The sequence below is a fragment of the Bos indicus x Bos taurus genome, chromosome 10, assembly GCF_003369695.1.
Source record: "Bos indicus x Bos taurus breed Angus x Brahman F1 hybrid chromosome 10, Bos_hybrid_MaternalHap_v2.0, whole genome shotgun sequence".
Taxonomy (NCBI): Eukaryota; Metazoa; Chordata; class Mammalia; order Artiodactyla; family Bovidae; genus Bos; species Bos indicus x Bos taurus.
In genome coordinates this window covers 22,076,621-22,101,006 of record NC_040085.1, presented here as the reverse complement: position 1 = coordinate 22,101,006, position 24,386 = coordinate 22,076,621, and the positions used below count along the sequence as shown (strand labels likewise).

Below are 24,386 nucleotides of genomic sequence, written 5' to 3'. Positions count from 1 at the left end.
AATGATTCATGAGTAACATAGTAAGAACTTTGGGAGTAGACCAATTCAGATAAATTTAAGCAGAGGATGATTATTCTTGAAATTCAAATTTGAGGCTGGAAGGTTAATGGAATGCATATTTTAATGTACCTAAGATAAAGATAGTGAGATGGAAATCATGATAGTAAGCAAAACAGGGGGGATAGATTCAGGAGGCATAATATGTAAAACAAATAGAAGTTTTAGAGGATAAAAAGGAACTGATTTAATTTAAATGGGAAGAGGAATGAGAAGAGGGGTGTGAAAAATATTTTAAAGAACTCAGCTTAACTGGTGGTGGGGAAAAGTAGAAGGAAATAAAATATATTAATAGGAAAATAATTGGCATCTTATTTTAAAATATGAATGCAGAAATGTAACTCTGGAAGAGACAATAAACATGCAAAGAATAGACAAATATATAGGACTTTCGTGTTAATAAGGCAGTGATAAAATGAATACTATCTTTACCAAACCAACACAAATTAAATGTGGAAAAGTTCTCTTTTTGCTGATGACATTATTGTAAGCCAAGAAAATCCAGGACATTACTATAAAAAATTACTACACAGAATGTGGTAAGGTATCTGCATGTTAGGACAGAATGAACTTTTCTTCATTCTTGCAAGACGAATCTAGACATGGAAATGAGAAAAGAGATTCTGTTCATAATGCTAAGAAAAAAAGCTAAAAATTACATAGGAACAATTTTTACAAAGAAGGTATAGAATATGTGTAATAAAAGACACAATCTTATTAAATGACATGAAACAAAATTTGAACAGATGAATCAGATCAGATCAGATCAGTTGCTCAGTTGTGTCTGACTCTTTGCGACCCCATGAATCGCAGCACGCCAGGCCTCCCTGTCCATCACCAACTCCCAGAGTTCACCCAGACTCACGTCCATCGAGTCAGTGATGCCATCCAGCCATCTCATCCTCTGTCGTCCCTTTCTCCTCCTGCCCCCAATCCCTCCCAGCATCAGAGTCTTTTCCAATGAGTCAACTCTTCGCGTAAGGTGGCCAAAGTACTGGAGTTTCAGCTTTAGCATCATTCCTTCCAAAGAAATCCCAGGGCTGATCTCCTTCAGAATGGACTGGTTGGATCTCCTTGCAGTCCAAGGGACTCTCAAGAGTCTTCTCCAACACCACAGTTCAAAAGCATCAATTCTTCAGTGCTCAGCCTTCTTCACAGTCCAACTCTCACATTCATACATGACCACAGGAAAAACCATAGCCTTGACTAGACAGACCTTTGTTGGCAAAGTAATGTCTCTGCTTTTGAATATGCTATCTAGGTTGGTCATAACTTTCCTTCCAAGGAGTAAGCGTCTTTTAATTTCATGGCTGCAGTCACCATCTGTAGTGATTTTGGAGCCCAGAAAAATAAAGTCTGACACTGTTTCCACTGTTCCAAATTTGCTGGCATATTGAGTGCAGCACTTTCACAGCATCAGAACAGATGAATAGATGCACTATATTCTTATTTATTTATTTGGCTGTGTTAGGTCTTAGTTGCAGCATGAGAACTCTTAGTAGCAGCACATGTGATCTATTTCTCTGACCATGAATCCAACCTTGTACCCTTGCATGAGAACTCGAAGTCTCAGCACCTGAACCACCAGGGAAGTCCCAAACATGATATTCTTAAATGGGAAGCTATCATCATAACAATGCTACTTCATTCCAAATTAATATATAAATTTCATGCAATTATGAAATTTTCTAGGGGACTGGATAAAATGATCTTAAAGTTTATATGGAATAATACATACACAAGAATAGCCAAGAAAGCATGAAAAATAATAGCAGAAAAGGAGGGACTTGCTTTATCATGAGACAAAGCATAAAGCCACTTTTATGAAATACTCTGATATTTCTACAGATGTAGATAAATATATCAGTGGAAATAGAAGAAAGAATTTGGAAGCAGATCCCAAATATCTGAAAATTTAGCAAAATGAAAATGGTAATTAAATTCAGTGGTAAAAGAATGGGCTATTTAACACATGATGCCATTACTTGCGGAGACGGCAATGGCACCCTGCTCCAATACTCTTGCCTGGAAAATCCCATGGATGGAGGAGCCTGGTAGGCTGCAGTCCATGGGGTTGCTAAGAGTCAGACACGGCTGAGCAACTTTACTTTCACTTTTCACTTTCATGCATTGGAGAAGGAAATGGCAACCCACTCCAGTGTTCTTGCCTGGAGAATCCCAAGGACAGGGGATCCTGGTGGGCTGCCATCTATGGGGCCGCACAGAGTCAGACACGACTGAAGCGACTTAGCAGCAGCAGCAGCAGCAGCAGCCATTACGTGGTGCCATTACAATTCTATTATACCTGGAAGAAATTAAAAGTGGACTGGTATTTTAAAACATATACAAATATAATAGAGCACAGTTCTAAACAGAAAACAAAATACAATAAAATATTGAAAGAAAATCTAAGGATATGTATGATCCAGGAACAAACGAGATGGTAACTGAGACTAAATTCAGTAGCTGTAAGGCAAGTGAGAGCTGTATTTAATCATATAATATTTAAATCATACAACTTGGGTATAGCCGAAGAAATCATAAAACAAAACAACAGATAATTAATTTAAAAATATAATAAATGACAAAAACTTAACATTTACAATATAAAAAGAGCTCTTACAAATGACAAGAAAAAGCACAATAAGAAATAGGAAAATACACGGAAAGGTAATTCACAGAAGAGCAAATCCAAACTGCAAGAAAATATGTTCAAATTTTTTGATTGTCAGACAATGAAAATTAGAGTAACAATGAACTATAACTTTTCACTCACTACACTGGCAACAATTTAAAAAGTGTCAACATTTATTCTTGTGGAAATATATGTCTATTATAGCCTTTTGGGAACGCAATCAAGCAAAACTACCCAAATTAAGAATATATGTATTTTGACCCAGTAATCTCATTTTAAGCGTTGATGCCATGAAAGAAAAAATTAATACAGAAGGATGTGTGTGTAAAGATATTTGTAGCATTGTTTGTAGGGCTCCCCAAACTAGAAACTAGGTAAATGCTTATTAGCAGGGAAATTAATAAATAAATTATGGTCTATCCACACTGTGAATCAGGCAGCTATTACAAAGAATAAATTAGAGCACCTCTCCAGACAGCTTTCTGTACCTTTTTGTACATGTTTTCATTCTGTGGCGTATTTCAGGAGAGAAATTTGGAAGTACAAATCTCTCTATTTCCTGAGTTACCTCTCTCTAAATCCAAAGGTGCTTTTGTCTATATTTTCCTTTCTTGTTTAGACACTGAAGCCCAAACTAAATTTGAGGTACATGATTAAATGATATCAAAGATTTATGCAGGGGACATTTCTGATTCTGGCTCTTTGTTCTACTTGTACTGTGTAAACTCTAAGTAACTCTGAAATGGCAAGATGATCTTTCTGACATTTTTGCAAGGACTTTCTTTCCAACTTACTGATTATGTCTGTCTCCCTCTTATGTTCTTTAGTTAACCTCAGGGTCAGCCTTGTGCATGAAGTTGATGGATGGCGGAAATCGCTCAGTGGTGTCTGAATTTTTGCTGCAGGGACTCACCAGTTCTTGGGAGGTCCAGATTCTTCTTTTTCTATTGTTCACATTATTTTATATAGCGAGTATGTTGGGAAACCTTCTCATTGTGCTCACAATTCTCTCAGACCACCATTTACATTCCCCCATGTACTTTTTGTTGGCAAATCTCTCCTTCATTGACACAGGTGTTTCCAGCATTGCAACCCCAAAGATGATTTCTGACCTTTTCAGAAGACACAAAGTCATCTCCTTCAGAGGCTGCATCACTCAGATGTTCTTTATTCACACTGTTGGGGGTGCAGAGATGGTGCTGCTCACAGTCATGGCCTATGACCGGTATGTTGCCATCTGTAAGCCGCTCCACTACCCGACCATCATGAGCCTAAGAATGTGCACTTCTCTTCTGGCTGTTGCTTGGACCATTGGACTCATCCACTCTGTGGCCCAGCTGGCTTTTGTTGTCAACTTACCCTTTTGTGGCCCCAATGAAATGGATAGCTTTTACTGTGATTTTCCTCGGTTCATCAAGCTTGCATGTACAGACACGTATAGATTGGAGTTTCTGGTCACTGCCAACAGTGGTTTCATCTCCATGGGCACCTTCTTTATCCTGATTGTGTCTTACATCTTCATCCTGGTCACGGTTCGCAAACACTCTTCAGGTGGTTCATCCAAGGCCCTTTCTACCCTCTCAGCTCACATCACTGTGGTAGTTTTTTTCTTTGGCCCTTGCATTATTGTCTATGTGTGGCCATTCCCTACCTTACCCATAGATAAATTTTTAGCCATCTTTGATGCTCTTATTACTCCTTTTATGAATCCTATTATCTACACACTTAGAAATAAGGAGATGAAGATGGCAATGAGGAGACTGTTTGGTAAGGTTTTAAGTTTTAAGAAGAGTTTTTTCATGCACAATTCAAGAAATTCAGATTGAGCTTGACTATTCTTGGAAATTGTCCTCTTTTAATTACACTTTTCATATATATTTTCAATGTATTTAATGATGTTTGGGCTTCCCTGGTGGCTCAGTGGTAAAGAATCTGGCTGTAAGCAGGAGATACGGGTTTGATCCCTGGGTTGGGAAGACGTTTCATAAATATTTCAGTGTATTTAAGATTTTCAGTATCCACTGTGAAATCTCTCCTCAGGGATTGTGTTCTGAGCTGGTCAGTTTTTCATAGGGACACTTACTCTAAGGAATCTGAAAACATTAGAGAATAGTAAATTCAGCAGGCTTCTTCAGTAGCTCAGCAGTAAAGAATCTGCCTGCAGTGAAGGAGATGCAGGTTCAATCCCTGAGTTGGGAATATCCACTAGGAGGAGGGCATGGAAACCCACGGACAGAGGTGCCTGGTGGGCTACAGTCCATAGGGTTGCAAAGAGTCGGACATGACTAAAGTGACTGAACACACATGCACAGTAAATTCAGCAGTGGAATATAACGTCCTTATTAGTTTTTATTATAGATGTTGGTAAAGGCTCATGTCTCATATAATGGGCACATTTTCTATTAAAACAAAATGTTGGATACTCTTCTCTTAGGTAGCAATTCTCAAAGATGTGGCTCTTCCGGTATACATATGTACCGCTCTTTGAGCCCTTTGTGTTTCTCAGTGTCTATATACCCAGAAGAAAAAACAAAACCAAAAAATAAACTGCCTACATAGCTTTGAGAATTTGAGGCTTCTCACATCTGAATTTTGCCATCCACACTCAGATTTAATTAATAATAAGGTTTTTTTAATGTAGTTAGGATTGGAATATTAAATTTCGGATAACTCATAGAGTGACAACTCAGGAGGCATTAATATTATTAATTAATCAAATGTTTTGAGACCTGGTCATGTAAATTTCTACTCCTCAGTGTTTATGATTTTTCCTAAACAAGAGTCACTATTTTTATATGACAATGGTAACTATGTGAGACTAAATGATTATAAATGGACTGAATATTTTGTAGATAAAAAGGAATACTGAATTAAAAAGGAAAAGATGTCCATATTATGAGAATGAGGCTAATAACTAAATAAAACAAAGTATAGAAATTACAAAAGAAAATTTATTACAAAACTGTATAAATGAAGAAATAAAAAGAAAATCTATTACTGAACTGTATAATGAAGAAACATATTAAACTTTTCATGTGTTAAAATGTTGCATGTAATTATTAAAAAATAAATATACTATTCAGAAATAGTATAAGTAAGTATTCAAAGAGTATCTCACTGTTCTTTTTTTTAAAAGGAAAGCCTGTTTTTATTATTTAACTGGAGTATAGTTGATTTACAATATTAGTTTCAGATGTATAGCATAGTGATTTTTTCTGATTATATTCCATTATAGGTTATTATAAGACTGAGTATAATTCCCTGTGCTATACAGTAAATCCTCATTGCTTATTTATTCTTGTGTAGTATTTTTTGTATCTCTTAATCCCATAATTCTAATTTATTCCTCCTCTCCTCCTTGGTAACCATAAATTTATTTTCTATGTCTATGAGTCTATTTCTGCTTTGTATACAGATTCACTTGTATAATTTTTAGACCATATATGAGTGATATCATGTTGTATTTGTCTCTCTCTGACATTTCACTAAGCATATTCTTTAAGTCCATTTATGTTGCTGCAAATGGCAGTATTTCACTCTTTTTTGTGGTTGAGTTGTATGTCTTTGTGTATATATATATCCTTCCTCTTTATTTTTCTATGGTGCTTTTTAATGTTCTGGAAGAAATAATCAAGCAGACTAGCCTATGCAAAAAATTACATAAATAGAAATTCAATTAATCAGAAAATATACCAAATATTTCCTGTATCTAAATCCTGTGTCAGGAGCTGTAGAAAACTGTGTTAGAAGTATACAACTTGATTTTAGGAAGGGACAAAGGATCTCTGAGGCAAAAATCATTGCAAGTAAGTAAGGAGTGTGGTAGGGTGAGCAGACTGAACAAAAAGGTTTGAGTAGAGGGGATTCATGAACTTGTGAACATTATGGAATGGAGTTAGAAGTCATGCTGACTCATCTTCTGAGGGAAGTGCATGCCTTGGGAAGGAGGGAAGCTCCTGGAGAGCTCTGAAGGCTAGGGGTAGACTGATGCCACAGCATGACAGAGGATGGATACCTACTCTACCTTGTTGCCTAACCAGGGTCCATGAAGCCTGAAAAGATTTGACCCTGCCAACTTCATTGAGCCTTTTCCTTCTTCTTAGCCATTTTGGACTTTGTTGCTTGAGTATACCAAGCTCATGGTCTGAAACCTGTACACTGGCCCTTCACTTCACCTGTGGAGAGTTTTGCCTAGGTAAATGTAGGGCCGGTTCCTTCTCATCATTCAGATATCAGCTTGAAGGCCAACACCAGAAAAACACTTCTTATCTAAGGAAGTTCTCTTTTGCCTTACTACTCTAGTTATTCTCTACCATATGCTTTGTTTAATATCTTCATGACTTTTTCTTTAATCTATTTGAGAGATTGCTTTGTTAGTTTTTTTTCTCCCATTGGAAAGAAAGGTCCATAAATCCGGAAGTAAGAATTTTTGTTATTTGTACCTAGCGTGCATGCATGCTAAGTCGCTTCAGTCATGTCCAACTCTGTGTGACCCTGTGAACTTTAGCCCACCAGGGTCTCCTGTCCATGGGATTCTCCAGGCAAGAATACTGGAGTGGGTTGTCCTGCCCTCCTCCATGGGATCTTTCTGATCCAGGGATCGAATCTATGTCTTTTAAGTCTCATGCATTGGCAGGAGGGTTGTTTACCACTAGCACCAACTGGGAAGCCCTTTGTACCTAGAGGGATACCCATTTTATAGCAGGAAGTCAGTAAAATTTGCCTGACTTAGAGTAGAAAGTCAACAATTATTTGTGCAAAGAGCAATGGTAAATAAAAGCTGAGAAAGAGAAAAAACCATCTCTTTCCTTCTGAATCACAAGGCATGGAAAAGAATGGGAAAATCTGGCAGATTTACCACAAACACTTTTGTGTTAACTTTTTTAGGATAACAAACTAGTGGAGTCTAAAGTACATTTACAGCTTAAATATAGAGAATCACAAAGAAGAAAAGGAAAAAAGTCACCAAAAATAATCCCACTCAAACATAACAGTTAAAATTCTGTTATGTTTCTTTTGAGATATTTATTTATGTACTTGGGCTTCCCACATGGTGCTAGTGGTAAAGAATCCATCTGCCAATACAGCAGTCATGGGTTTGATCCCTGGGTCAGGAAGATCCCCTGGAGGAGGGCATGGCAGCCCACTCCAGTATTATTGAGTGGAGAATCCCATAGAGGAACATGGCTGGCTACAGTCCATAGGGTCACAAAGAGTCTGACATGACTAAAGTGACTTAGCATGCATTTACAAATTATACAAAATAATATCACACTATTCCACAACTCACTTAACAATACAATATGTAAATCTTTTCATGCTGATGTATATACTTCTAGCATATCGTTCTTAGTGGCTATGTGGTAATTGAATGGGCAGAGTTATTTTGCTTTAGTCAAAACTTTATTGCTGACATTTATTTCCACTTATCAGTTACCAGCAGTACTACTATGAAAGACCTTGATATATCTCATTCTATATATACAGCTTTGATTCCTTCCTCATGACAACTTAATAGAAATGAAATAACTTTGCTAAAATATATTTGTAAGGTTTCATTATATATTGCAAAATTGTCCTCTAAAATGGTTGGGTCAATTTAAAATTTCTTCACCAGCAGTGAATTAGAGGACTAGTTGCTCCCACCTTTGCAAAAGGTGGATGTATAATTAAGTTGAATCTTTATAAACCTAAAAACAAAATTGTTATTTACTGATCCAGTTAAAATTTTCTTAATTTTTGTTATAAAATATTACATATTTATAAAACATGTAGCACATATTTAATTTAGAAAGTACAATACCTGTGATCGGAAAAAGCAAGAGAGTTCCAGAAAAACATCTATTTCTGCTTTATTGACTATGCCAAAGCCGTTGACTGTGTGGATCACAATAAACTGTGGAACATTCTGAAAGAGATGGGAATACCAGACCACCTGATCTGACTCTTGAGAAATTTGTATGCAGGTCAGGAAGCAACAGTTAGAACTGGACATGGAACAACAAACTGGTTTCAAATAGGAAAAGGTGTACATAAAGGCTGTATACTGTCACCCTGTTTATTTAACTTATATGCAAAGTACATCATGAGAAACGCTGGACTGGAAGAAACACAAGCTGGAATCAAGATTGCTGGGAGAAATATCAATAACCTCAGATATGCAGATGACACCACCCTTATGGCAGAAAGTGAAGAGGAACTAAAAAGCCTCTTGATGAAAGTGAAAGTGGAGAGTGAAAAAGTTGGCTTAAAGCTCAACATTCAGAAAACTAAGATCATGGCATCCGGTCCCACCACTTCATGGGAAATAGATGGGGAAACAGTGGAAACAGTGTCAGACTTTATTTTTCTGGGCTCCAAAATCACTGCAGATGGTGACTGCAGCCATGAAATTAAAAGATGCTTACTCCTTGGAAAGAAAGTTATGACCAACCTAGATAGCATATTGAAAAGCAGAGACATTACTTTGCCAACAAAGGTTCGTCTAGTCAAGGCTATGGTTTTTCCTGTGGTCATGTATGGATGCAAGAGTTGGACTGTGAAGAAGGCTGAGCGCCGAAGAATTGATGCTTTTAAACTGTGGTGTTGGAGAAGACTCTTGAGAGTCCCTTGGACTGCAAGGAGATCCAACCAGTCCATTCTGAAGGAGATCAGCCCCGGGATTTCTTTGGAGGGAATGATGCTAAAGCTGAAACTCCAGTACTTTGGCCACCTCATGTGAAGAGTTGACTCATTGGAAAAGACTCTGATGCTGGGAGGGATTGGGGGCAAGAGGAGAAGGGGACGACAGAGGATGAGATGGCTGGATGGCATCACTGACTCGATGGACGTGAGTCTGAGTGAACTCCGGGAGTTGGTGATGGACAGGGAGGCCTGGCGTGCTGCAATTCATGGGGTTGCAAAGAGTCGGACACAACTGAGTGACTGATTTGATCTGATCCCACCTATATCATTGCACCTATCCTCCTAACTTCTATTCCTTTACTCTGCTTCCCACTCAGATGTAATCAATATCCTGGGTGTTTTGGTTTATGCTTCTTTTGCCTTTTTGAAAAATAATTTTAATAAATAAGTATATATTTACAAACATTATGAAGTTTAATTTGGCTCATTTGTAAAGTTTATATGTATACTTAAAATATGCATAATGTATTAGAACTTACTCAAGAAAAACTATGAATATATATTTTTAAGGAATTTCTCTTTTTCATCTTTACAGTTTTACAATTTATTTGCATACTCAGTGTTGAAAAGCTGAAAGCTTTTCTTCTAAGATCAGGAACCAGATGAGGATGCCTGCTTTTGGTACTTTTATTCAACATAGTGTTAGAAGTCTTAGCCACAGTGATCAGACAAGAAAAAGAAAAGGCATTCAAATTAAAAGGTAATAAATAAAAATGTCACTATTTGCATATGATATGATACTAAATGTAGAAAAACCTAAAGACTCCACAAAAAACTATTAGAACTAATAAATGAATTCAGTAAAGTTGAAGGATACAAAAACAATATACAGAAATTTGTTGCATTATTATACACTAATCCAAAGAAAACAAGAAAGCAATTCTATTTACATTTGCATAAAAAAGAATAAAATACCTATGAATAAATTTAACCAAGGAGGTGAAAGACCTATAATCTGAAAACTAGAAGGTATTCATGAAAGAAACTGAAGATGACCCAAATAAATGAAAAGAAATTATGTGTTCATGGATTGAAAGAATTAATATCATTAAAATGTTCATACCACCCAAGGAAATCTATAGATTCAGGGCACTCTCAGTCTAAATATCCATGGCATTTTTCACAGAACTAGAATAAATAATCATTAAATTTGTATGATAGCTGTTCAGTCATGTCTGCCTCTGTGATCCCATGGACTGTAGCCTGCCAGGCTCCTCTGTCCATGGAATTCTCCAGGCAAGAGTACTGGAATGGGTACCTATTGCCTTCTCCAAGGGATCTTCCTGACCCAGAGATCGAACCCAGGTCTCCCTCATTTCAGGCAGATTATTTACCATCTGAGCCACTGGGAAGCCCTAAATTTGTATGGAACCATGAAATATCCTGAACAGCCAAAATAATTTTGAGAAATACACACAAAGCTAGAGGTATTGGAGGACTTCCCTGGTAGTCTAGTGGTAAAAAATCCACCTGCCAATGCAGGGGACACAGGTTCCATCCCTGGTCTAGGGTTAGGGTCTAGGAAGATTCCATATTTCATGGGGCAACTAAGCCCATGGGTCACAACTACTGAGCCTCCACGCTGCACTTACTAAAGCCAGTGTGCCTACAGCCCATACTCCACAACAGGAAAAGCCATCACAATGAGAAGTCCATGCACTGCAACTAGAGAGCAGTCCTGCTCGCTGCAACTGAAGAAAGCCCATGCATGGCAATGAGGACCCAGCATAGCCAAAATAATAATAATGATAATAATAATAAAATAGAGGTATTCATACTCTCTGACCTCAAACTATACTACAATGCTACAGCTTCCCAGGTGGCTTAGTGGTAATGCATCTGCCTGCCAGTGTAGGAGCTGCAGGAGACGTGAGTTCAATCCCTGGGTTGGGAAGATCCCCTGGAGGAGGGCGTGGCAGCCCACTCCAGTATTCTTACCTGGAGAATCTCATGGACAGAGGCACTTGGCGGGCTACAGTCCATGGGGTCACAAAGAGTTGGACAAGACTGAGCATGTACACACAGCCATAGTAATCAAAACAGCATGATACTGGCACAGAAACAGACACATAGATCAGTGGAACAGAATAGAAAGCCCAGACATGCAAATGCAGTCAACTAGCCTATGGCCAAAGGAGAAAAGAATATACAGTGGGGAATAGACAATGTTGGGAAAACGGGACAGCTACGTGTAAAGAAATGAAACTATATCATTTTGTCACACCCAATATAAAAATAAACTCAAAATGAATTAAAAACTTAAAGATCAGCCCCGAAACCATGAAACACCTAGGAGAAAACATGACCTGCTGTCTTCATATTTAGTTGCTCTTTAAGTCAGTCTTAGTAATATTTTTTTTGGATCCGTCTCCTCAAGCAAGGGCAACAAAAACAAAAGTAAGCAATGGGATTACATCAAACTAAAAAAAGAAAAAACCAAAAAGCTTTTGCACAAAGAAGGAAACCACCAATAAAATAGAAAAGCAAAAGCAATCTACTAAGTGGACAAGATGTTTGGAAATTATATCTGATAAAAGGTTAATATCCAAACTATATAAATAACTCACACAACTCAATACCAAAAAGATGGAAAAAATGAGCAGAGGACCTGAACAGGCATTTTTTCCCCACAAAAAAGACATACATATGGCCAATAGACACATGGAAAAGTGCTCAATATCACATCAGGAAAATGCAAATCAAAACCGTAACTATGTAGAACCTCATACCAGTCAGAATGGCTATCAGAAAAGACACAAGAAATAACAAGTATTGGTGAGGTTGTGGAGAAAAGGGAATCCTAGTACACTGTTGGTGGGAATGTAAATTGGTGTAGCCGCTATGGAAAACAGTATGGAAGTTTTCCAAAAATTAAAAATAAAAATAACACATGATTCAGCAATTCCACTCTTGGGTGTTTGTTGGAAGAAAATGAAATCACTCATCTTGAAAACATATATGTACATCAATGTTTACTGCAGCATTATTTACAATATTGAAAGTATGGAAATAACCTGTGTCTATCCACAGGTGAATGTGTAAAGAGGATGTGGTATATATAACTTAGCCTTAAACTTTGCAACAACATGGATAAACCTGCAGAGTATTATGCTATGTGAAATAAGTCACAGAAAGACAAATACGTTATGTTTTCACTTATACATGGACTCTAAGAAACAAAACAAGCAAATATTACAAAACAGAAATGGACTCACAGATACAGAGAACAAACTTGGTTACCAGAAGGGAAGGGAATGAGGGCTTGGGTGAAACACATGAAGAGGATTTAGAGGTGCAAACTTCCAGTTATAAAACAAATAAGTCACAGGAGTGTAAGGTACAGCACAAGGAATAGAGTCAAGAATATAACTTTGTGTGGTATATAATCTATAAACATATTGAATAACTATGGTGTATACCTGAATCTATTATAAAATGTTAACAATTAAAAAAGCCATCTAATTAAAAATAAAGAAATAAAGATTTTGAAGTAAAAAATTTAATGGTACAAAGAATTATATAGTAGTTTTATTATTTTTAAATAATATTTTTATATAATATAGATGTACACCTTTCTGAGTCTCTTTGTTTCCATCTCCACCTCTATTGTGTGGATATATGTATCAGATATTTACATATATATCTGATATATATATATATATATATATATATATAAATAATAAGGCTGACATGTGCCAGCTTTATTGAAGTATAGTTGATATGTGAAAAACTGAACATACTTAATATCCTTGGATATGTGCAAACATCCATGATACAATCACCGCAATGAAAGTAACAGCCATGTTGCATAGCAGATCTCTAGAACTAATTCATCAAACATAACTGAAAAGTATTAGAACTAGAAAAAAATTTCTTTTATAAACATAACTTGATAGCATTTGTCATATAAATGGAATCATGCAGTATCTGTCCTTCTGTGAATGGCTATTTTACTTAGTACCATGTCTTCCAGTTTAATTCTTATTGTTGGAAAAGGCAGGATTTCTTTTCAAGGCTGAATAATATTCCATTGAACGAAAATATTACACTTTCTTTTTCCATTCACCTGTCAGTGGACACGTGGATTGTTTCCATACCTTGGCTATTGTTAAAAATGCTGTAAGAAACACGGGACAACAGGTATCTCTTTGAGATGCTGACATAGTAGCATACTGTTTTCCATAATGGGTGTACCAATTTATCTTTCCACCAGTGTCCAAGAGTTCCAGTTTCTCCACATCCTCACCAACACTTATTATCATTTTGATAATGGCCACCCTTCAATTCATTTAAGTCACTCAGTTGTGTCCGACTCTTTGCGACCCCACAGACTGCAGCACGCCAGGCTTCCCTGCCCATCACCAACTCCTGGAGTTTATTCAACCTCATGTTCACTGAATCGGTGATGCCATCCAACCATCTCATCCTCTGTCTTCTCCTTCACCTCCCACCTTCAATCTGGCCCAGCATTAGGGTCTTTTCAGATGAGTCAGTTCTTCTCATCAGATGGTCAAATGATTGGACTTTCAGCTTCAGCATCAGTCCTTCCAATGAATATTCAGGACTGATTTCCTTTAGGATGGACTGGTTGAATCTCCCTGCAGTCCAAGGGACTCTCAAGAGTCTTCTCCAGCACCACAGTTCAAAAGCATCAATTCTTCAGCACTCATCTTTCTTTATTGTCCAACTCTCACATCCACACATGCCTACTGGAAAAACCATAGTCTTGACTATGGACCATTGTCGGCAAAGGAATGTCTCTGCTTTTCAATATGCTGTCTAGGTTTCTCATAGCTTTTCCTCCAAGGAGCAAATGTCTTTTAATTTAATGGCTGCAGTCACCATCTGCAGTGATTTTGGAGCCCCCCACCAAAAAAGTCTGTCACTGTTTCCACTCTTTCCCCATCTATTTGCCATGAGGTGATGGGACCAGATGCCAAGATCTTAGTTTTCTGAATGTTGAGCTTTAAGCCAACTTTTTCACTCTCCTCTTTCACTTTCATCAAGAGGCTCTTTAGCTCTTCTTCGCTTTCTGCCATAAGGGTGGTGTCATCTGCATATCTAAGGTTATTGATATTTCTCCTGGCAATCTTGATTCCAGCTTGTGCTTCTTCCAGCCCAGCATTTCTCATGATGCACTCTGCATATAAGTTAAATAAGAAGTGTGACAATATACAGCCTTGATGTATTCCTTTTCCTTTTTGGAACCAGTCTGTTGTTCCATGTCCAGTTCTAACTGTTGCTTCCTGACCTGCATACAGATTTCTCAAGAGGCGGGTAAGGTGGTCTGGTATTTCCATCTCTTTAAGAATTTTCCACAGTTTGTTGTAATCCACAGAGTCAAAGGCTTTGGCATAGTCAATGAAACAGAAATAGATGTTTTTCTGGAACTCTTTTGCTTTTTCAATGATCCAACAGATGTTGACAATTTGATCTCTGGTTCCTCTGCCTTTTCTAAATCCAGTTTGAACACCTGGAAGTTCATGGTTCATGTACCATTGAAGCCTGTCTTGGAGAATTTTGAGCATTACTTTGCTAACATTTGAGATGAGTGCAATTGTGTGGTAGTTTGAACATTCTTTGGCATTGCCTTTCTTTGGGACTGGAATGAAAACTGACCTTTTCCAGTCCTGTGGCCACTGCTGAGTTTTCCAAATTTGCTGGCACATTGAGTGCAGAACTTTCACAGCATCATCTTTCAGGATTTGGAATAGCTCAACTGGAATTCCATCACCTCCACTAGCTTTGTTTATAGTGATGCTTCCTAAGGCCCCTTGACTTTGCATTCCAGGATGTCTGGCTCTAGGTGAGTGATCACACCATCAAGATTATTTGGGTCGTGAAGATTTTTTTTGTATAGTTCTTCTGTGTATTCTTGCCACCTCTTCTTAATATCTTCTGCTTCTATTAGGTCCATACCCTTTCGGTCCTCTGTCGAGCCCATCTTTGAATGGAATGTTCCCCTGGTATATCTAATTTTCTTCAAGAGATCCCTAGTCTTTCCCATTCTGTTGTTTTCCTCTATTTCTTTGTATTGATCACTGAGGAAGGCTTTCTTATCTCTTCTTGCTATTCTTTGGAACTCTGCATTCAGATGGGTTTATCTTTCCTTTTCTCCTTTGCCTTTCACTTCTCTTCTTTTCATAGCTATTTGTAAGGCTCCCTTAGACAACCATTTTGCCTTTTTGTGTTTCTTTTTCTTGGTGATGGTCTTGATCCTTGCCTCCTGTACAACGTCATGAACCTCCGTCCATAGTTCTTCAGGCACACTGTCTATGCTAAAGTGCATGAAATGATATCTCATTGTAGTTTTGCCTTGCATTCCTTTGATAACTAATAATGTTGAGCATCTCTTCACACACTTTTTAGCCATTTGTATGATCTTCAGAAATAAGAACAAAGTTGGAGACATCACACTCCTGACTTCAAATTATATTACAAATCTTCAGTAATGAAAACAGTATAGTACTGGCATAAAGACAAACATATAGACAAATGGAACAAAATAGAGAGCCCAGAAAGTAACCCATGTGTATATGGTCAACTGATCTTTGACAAGAGTGTCAAGAATGCACTATGGGGAAAGCATAGTCTCTTTAACAAATGAAAAACTTAATATCCACATGGCAAAAAAATGGAAGGGAAAGAAACTGGATCTCTAACTTACACCACACACAAAGTTCAAACCAATGGATAGACTTAAATGTAAACCTAAATTATTAAACTTCTAGGAGAAAACTTAGGGGAAACACTTGGTTTTGGGAATGATTTCTTGGATGTAACACCAAAAACACAGTAACAAAAGAAAAAATAAACCTAAAACTAAAAGGTTTCTACACAGCAAAGGAAACAATCAACAGAGCGAAAAGGCAGCTTATAAAATGGGAGAAAATAGTCACAAACTATGTATCTGATAAGAGGTTAATTTCCAAAATACATAAGGAATTCAAACACACAATAGTAAAAAACCAAATAATCCAATTAAAAAATTGGCAAAGGATTAAACAGGCATTTTTATAAAGAAGACATGCAAATACATAATTTTGTTCTGCTCCCTGCAGTTAAGAAGCGGATTGTCTAGATATTAGTCTTTCCAAAGAACTAGCTTCTGGCTTTGTTGGTCTTCTCTATTTTATATTTATTTTCAGAATTTTTGATTTTTGCTCTTATCTATTTTACTTTCTCTTAATATATTTTATTTGTTTTCTAAATTCCAATGTTAGAAACTTAGATATTTAATGTTTTTGCTTTATTCTTTTCTCATGTACGCATTTCTATTGAAATAGAGGTAGGATTTTATATCCTACAAGTTCAGTTTTAAGTATCTAAAAATTTCTAAAAATTTTTCATTGAAGTAAATTATTTAGAAGTTTTAAAATTTGATAATGTATTAGAATTAGAAAATCTTTCTTTTATAAACTTATAACTTGATAGTATTTGTTGGTAGATTCAGGCCTACTTGACATTAATTCTATGAAATATGTTAAACTTACTTATATTCTCTTACTTGGTCAATTTTTGTAACTGTTCCATATGTGTTTGAAAAAAATCTGTGTTCTTTAATTGCTGAGTAAAAAGTCCCATATACTTCAAATAGATCATGCATTTTTAAAAAATTGAAGTATAGTTGACTTAAACAAAACTATTCCATGTTAATTTCAGGTGTATAGCAAAGTGATTCAGCACACACATACATGCATAATTCCAGAAAAATATTTACTTCTGCTTCATTGACTATATTAAAGCCTTTGACTGTGTGGAACACAACAAACTGTGGAAAATTCTTAAAGAGATGGGAATAGCAGACCACCTTACCTGCCTCCTGTGAAACCTGTATGCAGGTCAAGAAGCAACAGTTAGAACCGAATGGAAAAACAGACTGGTTCCAAATTGGTAAAGGAATACGTCAAGGCTGTATATTGTCACCCTGCTTATGTAACTTATATACAGAGTACATCATGTGAAATTCTGGATTAGATGAAGCACAAGCTGTAAAGATTGCTGGGAGAAATACCAATAACTTCATATATGCAGGTGACACCATCCTTAAGGCAGGAAGTGAAGAGGAACTAAAGAGACTCTTGAGGAAGGTGAAAGAGAAGAGTGAAAACTTTGGCTTAAATTCATTTTGATATTTGGCAAAACTAATACAATTATGTAAAGTTTAAAAATAAAATAAAATTAATTAAAAAAAATAAATTAACTCAACATTCAAAAAATGAAGATCATGGCATCTGGTCCCATCACTTCATGGCAAATAGATGGGAAAACAATGGAAACAATGACAGACTTTATTTTTTGGGGGCTCCAAAATCACTACAGATGATGACTGCATCCATGAAATTAAAAGACACTTCCTCCTTGGAAGAAAAGTTATGACCAACCTAGACAGCATATTAAAAAGCAGAGACATTCCTTTGCCGACAAAGGTCTGTCTAGTCAAAGCTATGGTTTTTCCAATAGTCATGTATGGATGTGAGAGTTGGACTATGAAGAAGGCTAAGCACCAATGAACTTATGCTTTTGAACTGTGGTGTTGAAGAGGACTCTTGAGAATCCCTTGAACTGCAAGGAGATCCAACCAGTCAATCCTAAAGGAAGTCAGTCCTGAATATTCATTGAAAAGACTGATGCTGAAACTGAAGCTCCAATCCTTTGGCCACCTGATGCTAAGAAGTGACTCATTTGAAAAGACCCTGATGCTGGGAAGGATTGAAGGCAGGAGGAGAAGGGGCTGACAGAGGATGAGATGGTTGGATGGCATCACCGACTCTATACACATAAGTTTGAGTAAGCTCCAGGAATTGGTATTGGACAGATGCTGCAGTCCATGGGGTTGCAAAGAGTTGGACATGACTGAGTGACTGAACAACAACATATATTTATATTAAAAAAATTATATTCCACTATAGTTTATTATAAGATATTGAATCTATTTCTCTGAGCTATACTATAAATACTTGTTGCATATCTATTTCAATGTGGTAGTGTGTACCTGCTAATTCCCTACTCCTACTTTATCTCTCCCCTTTCCTCTTTGCTAAGTAAGTTTGTTTTCTATGTCTGAATCTTTTTTGGAAATAAATTCATTTTTACTATTTTTCTAAATTCCACATGTAAGTGATATCTTATAATATTTGTCTTTCTCTGTGTGGCTTATTTCACTTTACCATAATCCCTCATGCTCATGCTCAGTTGTTTCAGTCATGTCTGAGTCTGCCACCCTATGGACTGTAGCCTATCAGGCTCCTCTGTCCATGGGATTTTCCAGGCAAGAACACTGGAGTGGGCTGCCATGCCCTCCTCCAGGGGATCTCCTGACCCAGGGATTGAACTTGAGTTCCCTGCAGTTCCTGCACTGCGGGTGGATTCTTTACAGCTGAGCCACTGGGGAAGCCCATAATAATCTCTAGGTCCATCCAAGTTGCTGAAAATGGCATTATTTCATTCTTTCTCTATGGCTGAGTAATATTCTGTTATATATATATATATATCTCACCTTTTCTTTATATACATATATATATGTACACAAATTACCTTTTCTTTATCCATTCATTTGTTGATGGACACAGCATAATTGTTCAAATCCATAGCATTGCTATTTTTTTTTGTTGATTTGATTTATAGTTGGTGTGTAAGATATGTATTGATATTTTCTATTATGTTTGAAAGAATGTTGTATTTAATCAATTTTTGCTTTATATATTTTGAGACTATGATATTAGTTTTATACAATTTTAGAATATTCTTGGTGAATTGAAGCTTTTATTATGCAGTAGCACTTTCTGCTCCTAATAATGCCTTTGAATTAACATATATTGTCTGATATAGATATAACCGTGCTAGTAGGTTTTTTGATATTTAATTATTTCCTATTAAATGTCTCTATCTGCATGTTTTTAGGTATGTGTCTTATAAATATCACATAGAGGCATTTTAAAGATATGTTTTGATATTCTCTACAAATACATAAAGCTGACGATATCTTTAGTTCACTGAATTCTTAAAACAGCTGGTCCTAATAACAGTTATGTTTATGAGGCATGAACCACTTGGATATATTGATTATTTATAAAAATTATTTTAAGGTACATCAGAAAAAACTAGTTGAGCATATTTTTAAAGTGAATATTTATTAAATATTGACTATATGTTTTGCATTGCATACCGCTGCTTGCCAGCATTTACTGATCAGATGATGGGTATGGGGGAAGTATGGGAGTAATCGATTATAATTCTTTCTGAGAGTTAATATGAAGCATACTACCTGAGGGCTTCCCAGGTGGTGCTAGTGGTGAAGAACCCACCTGCCAGTGCAGGTAGATTTAAGAGATGCAGATTTGAGCCCTGGATTGGGAAGATCCCCTGGAGGAGGGCATGGCAACCCACTCCAGTATTCCTGCCTGGAGAATCCTATGGGCAAAGGATTATAGTCCACGGGGTCGCAAAGAGTCGGACATGACTGAAGAGACTTAGCATACACAATATTACCTGAAGAAGGATGGTGGGAATTGAAGCAAAGGAAAATATTATAGAATAATAAGATAAAACTATATAAGAACCTCTTTTATAAGATGTGGTCAAGGAAGGCTACCTATTTGGAAAGGGTGTATCTATTTTCAAAACTTTCTGCATGACAATTCCTCTAATACTTTAGTAATTAGCAGTTTAGAACTTGACAACACTCTCATGGAAAAATGTCTGTAGCCTAGGATCCTAGATTTTTAGTCTCACGGGACTGAAAGGCATGTAGAGAGCCAAAATTGCTGAAGTAAAGTTATGTTTTGTGATGTCTCACTTGCTGTTACTTCCTAGTTTTCACTGAAGAGTGCTTTTGCCATAAAACATCTAGTTAGTACAGTAGAGTAATACTCCTTCCATTTCCTGCTGAATCTCAAGCATTCTAAAGTGTTGGGTTTCTTTATCAGATCATATCAGTCGCTGAGTCATGTCCAACTCTTTGCGACCCCATGAATCGCAGCACGCCAGGCCTCCCTGTCCATCACCAACTCCCGGAGTTCACTCAGACTCACGTCCATCGAGTCAGTGATGCCATCCAGCCATCTCATCCTCTGTCGTCCCCTTCTCCTCCTGCCCCCAATCCCTCCCAGCATCAGAGTCTTTTCCAATGAGTCAACTCTTTGCGTGAGGTGGCCAAAGTACTGGAGTTTCAGCTTTAGCATCATTTCTTTGGAAGGTGGCCAAAATACTGAAGTTTCAGCTTTAGCATCATTTCTTTGGAAGAAATCCCAGGGCTGATCTCCTTCAGAAGGGACTGGTTGGATCTCCTTGCAGTCCAAAGGACTCTCAAGAGTCTTCTCCAACACTACAGTTCAAAAGCATCAATTCTTCGGTGCTCAGCCTTCTTCACAGTCCAACTCTCACATCCATACATGACCACAGGAAAGACCATAGCCTTGACTAGACAGACCTTTGTTGGCAAAGTAATGTCTCTGCTTTTGAATATGCTATCTAGGTTGGTCATAACTTTCCTTCCAAGGAGTAAGCGTCTTTTAATTTCGTGGCTGCAGTCACCATTTGCAGTGATTTTGGAGCCCAGAAAAATAAAGTCTGACACTGTTTCCACTGTTTCCCCATCTATTTCCCATGAAGTGATGGGACCGGATGCCATGATCTTCATTTTCTGAATGTTGAGCTTTACGCCAACTTTTTCACTCTCCACTTTCACTTTCATCAAGAGGCTTTTGAGTTCCTCTTCACTTTCTGCCATAAGGGTGGTGTCATCTGCATATCTGAGGTTATTGATATTTCTCCCGGCAATCTTGATTCCAGCTTGTGTTTCTTCCAGTCCAGTGTTTCTCATGATGTACTCTGCATAGAAGTTAAATAAGCCGGGTGACAATATACAGCCTTGACGTACTCCTTTTCCTATTTGGAACCAGTCTGTTGTTCCATGTCCAGTTCTAACTGTTGCTTCCTGACCTGCATACAAATTTCTCAAGAGGCAGATCAGGTGGTCTGGTATTCCCATCTCTTTCAGAATTTTCCACAGTTTATTGTGATCCACACAGTCAAAGGCTTTGGCATAGTCAATAAAGCAGAAATAGATGTTTTTCTAGAACTCTCTTGCTTTTTCCACGATCCAGCAGATGTTGGCAATTTGATCTCTGGTTCCTCTGCCTTTTCTAAAACCAGCTTGAACATCAGGAAGTTCACGGTTCACATATTGCTGAAGCCTGGCTTGGAGAATTTTGAGCATTACTTTACTAGTGTGTGAGATGAGTGCAATTGTGCGGTAGTTCGAGCATTCTTTGGCATTGCCTTTCTTTGGGATTGGAATGAAAACTGACCTTTTCCAGTCCTGTGGCCACTGCTGCGTTTTCCAAATTTGCTGGCATATTGAGTGCAGCACTTTCACAGCATCATCTTTCAGGATTTGGAATAGCTCAACTGGAATTCCATCACCTCCACTAGCTTTGTTCATAGTGATGCTTTCTAAGGCCCACTTGACTTCACGTTCCAGGATGTCTGGCTCTAGGTCAGTGATCACACCATCATGATTATCTGGGTCGTGAAGATCTTTTTTTTTCAGTTCTTCTGTGTATTCTTGCCATCTCTTTTTAATATCTTCTGTTTCTGTTAGGTCCATACAATTTCTGTCCTTTATCAAGCCCATCTTTGCATGAAATGTTCTTTTGGTATCTCTGATTTTCTTCAAGAGATCCCTAGTCTTTCCCATTCTGTTGTTTTCCTGTATTTCTTTGCATTGATCGCTAAAGAAGGCTTTCTTATCTCTTCTTGCTATTCTTTGGAACTTTGCATTCAGATGTTTATCTCTTTCCTTTTCTCCTTTGCTTTTCACTTCTCTTCTTTTCACAGCTATTTGTAAGGCCTCCCCAGACAGCCATTTTGCTTTTTTGCATTTCTTTTCCATGGGGATGGTCTTGATCCCTGTCTCCTGTACAATGTCACGAACCTTATAGTTATTGTATTGTCTCCTTTTAAAGCAAAACTATTTCTGCACATCTATCTAAGCCATAATTAAATTGGGTACTAAGAATCTACTTTCTTTTCTCTGTTCTTTTGTTCTTTTTATTCCCCAGGTGAAAATCAGGGTGGACTCGGAGGCATAATTCCCAGGAAAATCCAATTAATGAAGGGCTAGCTATTCCCAAGATTCCCACCAACACTTGGCCACCACAGGCTAATTAGAATTATTTTTTCACTTGAGAAAAACAATATTAAGCTTTTTGTTTTAGAAAGGTTTACAATCTCAGTCAGAGTGAAACTGTCCTTTTCTGAATCTAGAAAAATGCTACTATTTCAAGCACTATCATGCAAAGTATATGTAAAACAATTGTTTTACTATTTAGCAAGTCCAAAATTAATCTGACTTATCTTTGAGTCTCTCTCCATTGATTTCTCTGTAATCCCCCTTACTTCTTTTAACTTAATCTATGGTTTTATTGTTATTTGATGTATTTGTTACATATATATTCTGGGCAATACACGAAAAGGAGCATCAAGATGAATAAAAGTATGACTCTTGTTTAGGGTTTTGGGGAAGACTTTGGGGCAAGGCATGGAAAGGAGTTTCAAAATGCATAACTCTTTGACTTTTGCTAAAGGCTTGGGGAAGATGACACTAAACCGGGTGGTGAATGAAGGGTGGGATTTTGACTAGAAGAGGTTGTTCTTGGGAGGAGGAAAAGTGTGATTTTTCATCTTTTCTATGTCTTATTCCTTTTTATTCCCCAATTCTGTATTTCCTTTTACTTTTTCATGGTAGATAAATTCCTAAGTGATGTTTTCAGTTTCTGTGTTTTATAAAGTTTCAATTTCTGTTATTTGGTACCCAGAATCCATCACACTAACTCTTATTTTTCTCTCTTAGAAATTATGGCTAATATATAATGGAAGTTTCTATATCTTCTCATACAATTTGGAGGGACTTAATCTACCATTTGAGGAAAATAGGTTCTTTGCTCTAACTCAGGTAAGAGAGAGTTCTGGTTCTTTGCAAATAGGATTAGTAATATTTTCATCATCAGATATGAGTAATTTCCAGAGTTCAGAGAAAATTCATTCGTGTTTTTCTTGATGTCTTAAACTAAAAATCTCATGTGAAAACCTCACCACGGGAAACTAAGATTAGGTATAGACAATATAGCATAAGTTGGGTGTCAAGTTAATGTCTCTTTCTGCTGTGCAAGCAGGGCAAGTTAAAAGTGGGAGAGTTGTGGGACTTCTCCTATGGTCCAGTGTTTAAGACTCTGTGCTTCCAGTGCAAGTGACTTGGGTTTGATCCCTGGTCAAGGAGCTAAGATCCCACATACTGTGTAGTCCCCTGCCCCCCAAAAGTGGTAGAATTGTAGCGGCTTGGAATACCCAGGAAGCATGTCACAATTAGGGATGTGCCTAACTGAAGTAAAAATTTTACGAGAGTAGAGTTTTATATAAAACTAGGTGACTACATTGATTTCCTCTAGCTTTTCATGTGAACGGTTTAATTGAAAAAGCTCTGGAAGGGATGCTTTGGAGGCCAGGAACTTGGGAGAGACTAGATCTTGGTAAGGTTGTCGTAGTGGAGGTCTTAGACAGCCAGGGACTGTATGAGAGAAGTAGATAATGAGCAGGAGCAGAAGGCAGTATGACAAGAGATGGTAGAGGAGCTGGAGATGAGGTGGCAGACACCAAAGACCCTCTGCCTGTCAAGTCTTTGCAGGCAGCCCATTTGCCTGTCAAGTACCTTGGAAGTAAAAGCTACTTCCTCACACCCTCGAAGTTACTTTGTCTTTAGGTTGTCAGTGACTTATGGAATAGTATAGTGAAAAACCTTGGGCTGTGGAGTCAACTTTGTTTTTTAAATTAATAATTTTTCTTTAAAGAGAAAAACATGTGCAAAATAGAAAATTTATCACTCATAGTCCCCTCCTAGAAAACAACTGTGAAAATTTTGACATTTCTTCAAGTACTTTTTAATCCACTTGCATTTTTAAAACAATGGCAAGAATTGGGTTTGAATTGGACACTTAGCTGTGCAAAATTA

General features: G+C 37.3%; 1 protein-coding gene across 1 annotated transcript; it reads left to right on the top strand.

The window, feature by feature from the left end:
* Positions 1 to 3,552: 3,552 nt before the first annotated feature.
* Positions 3,553 to 4,518, top strand: LOC113899621 (olfactory receptor 4F3/4F16/4F29-like). The gene has a single exon (XM_027552874.1). The coding sequence runs from the start codon at positions 3,553 to 3,555 to the stop codon at positions 4,516 to 4,518; it is 966 nt and encodes a 321-aa protein (XP_027408675.1).
* The last annotated feature ends 19,868 nt before the right edge of the window (positions 4,519 to 24,386 follow it).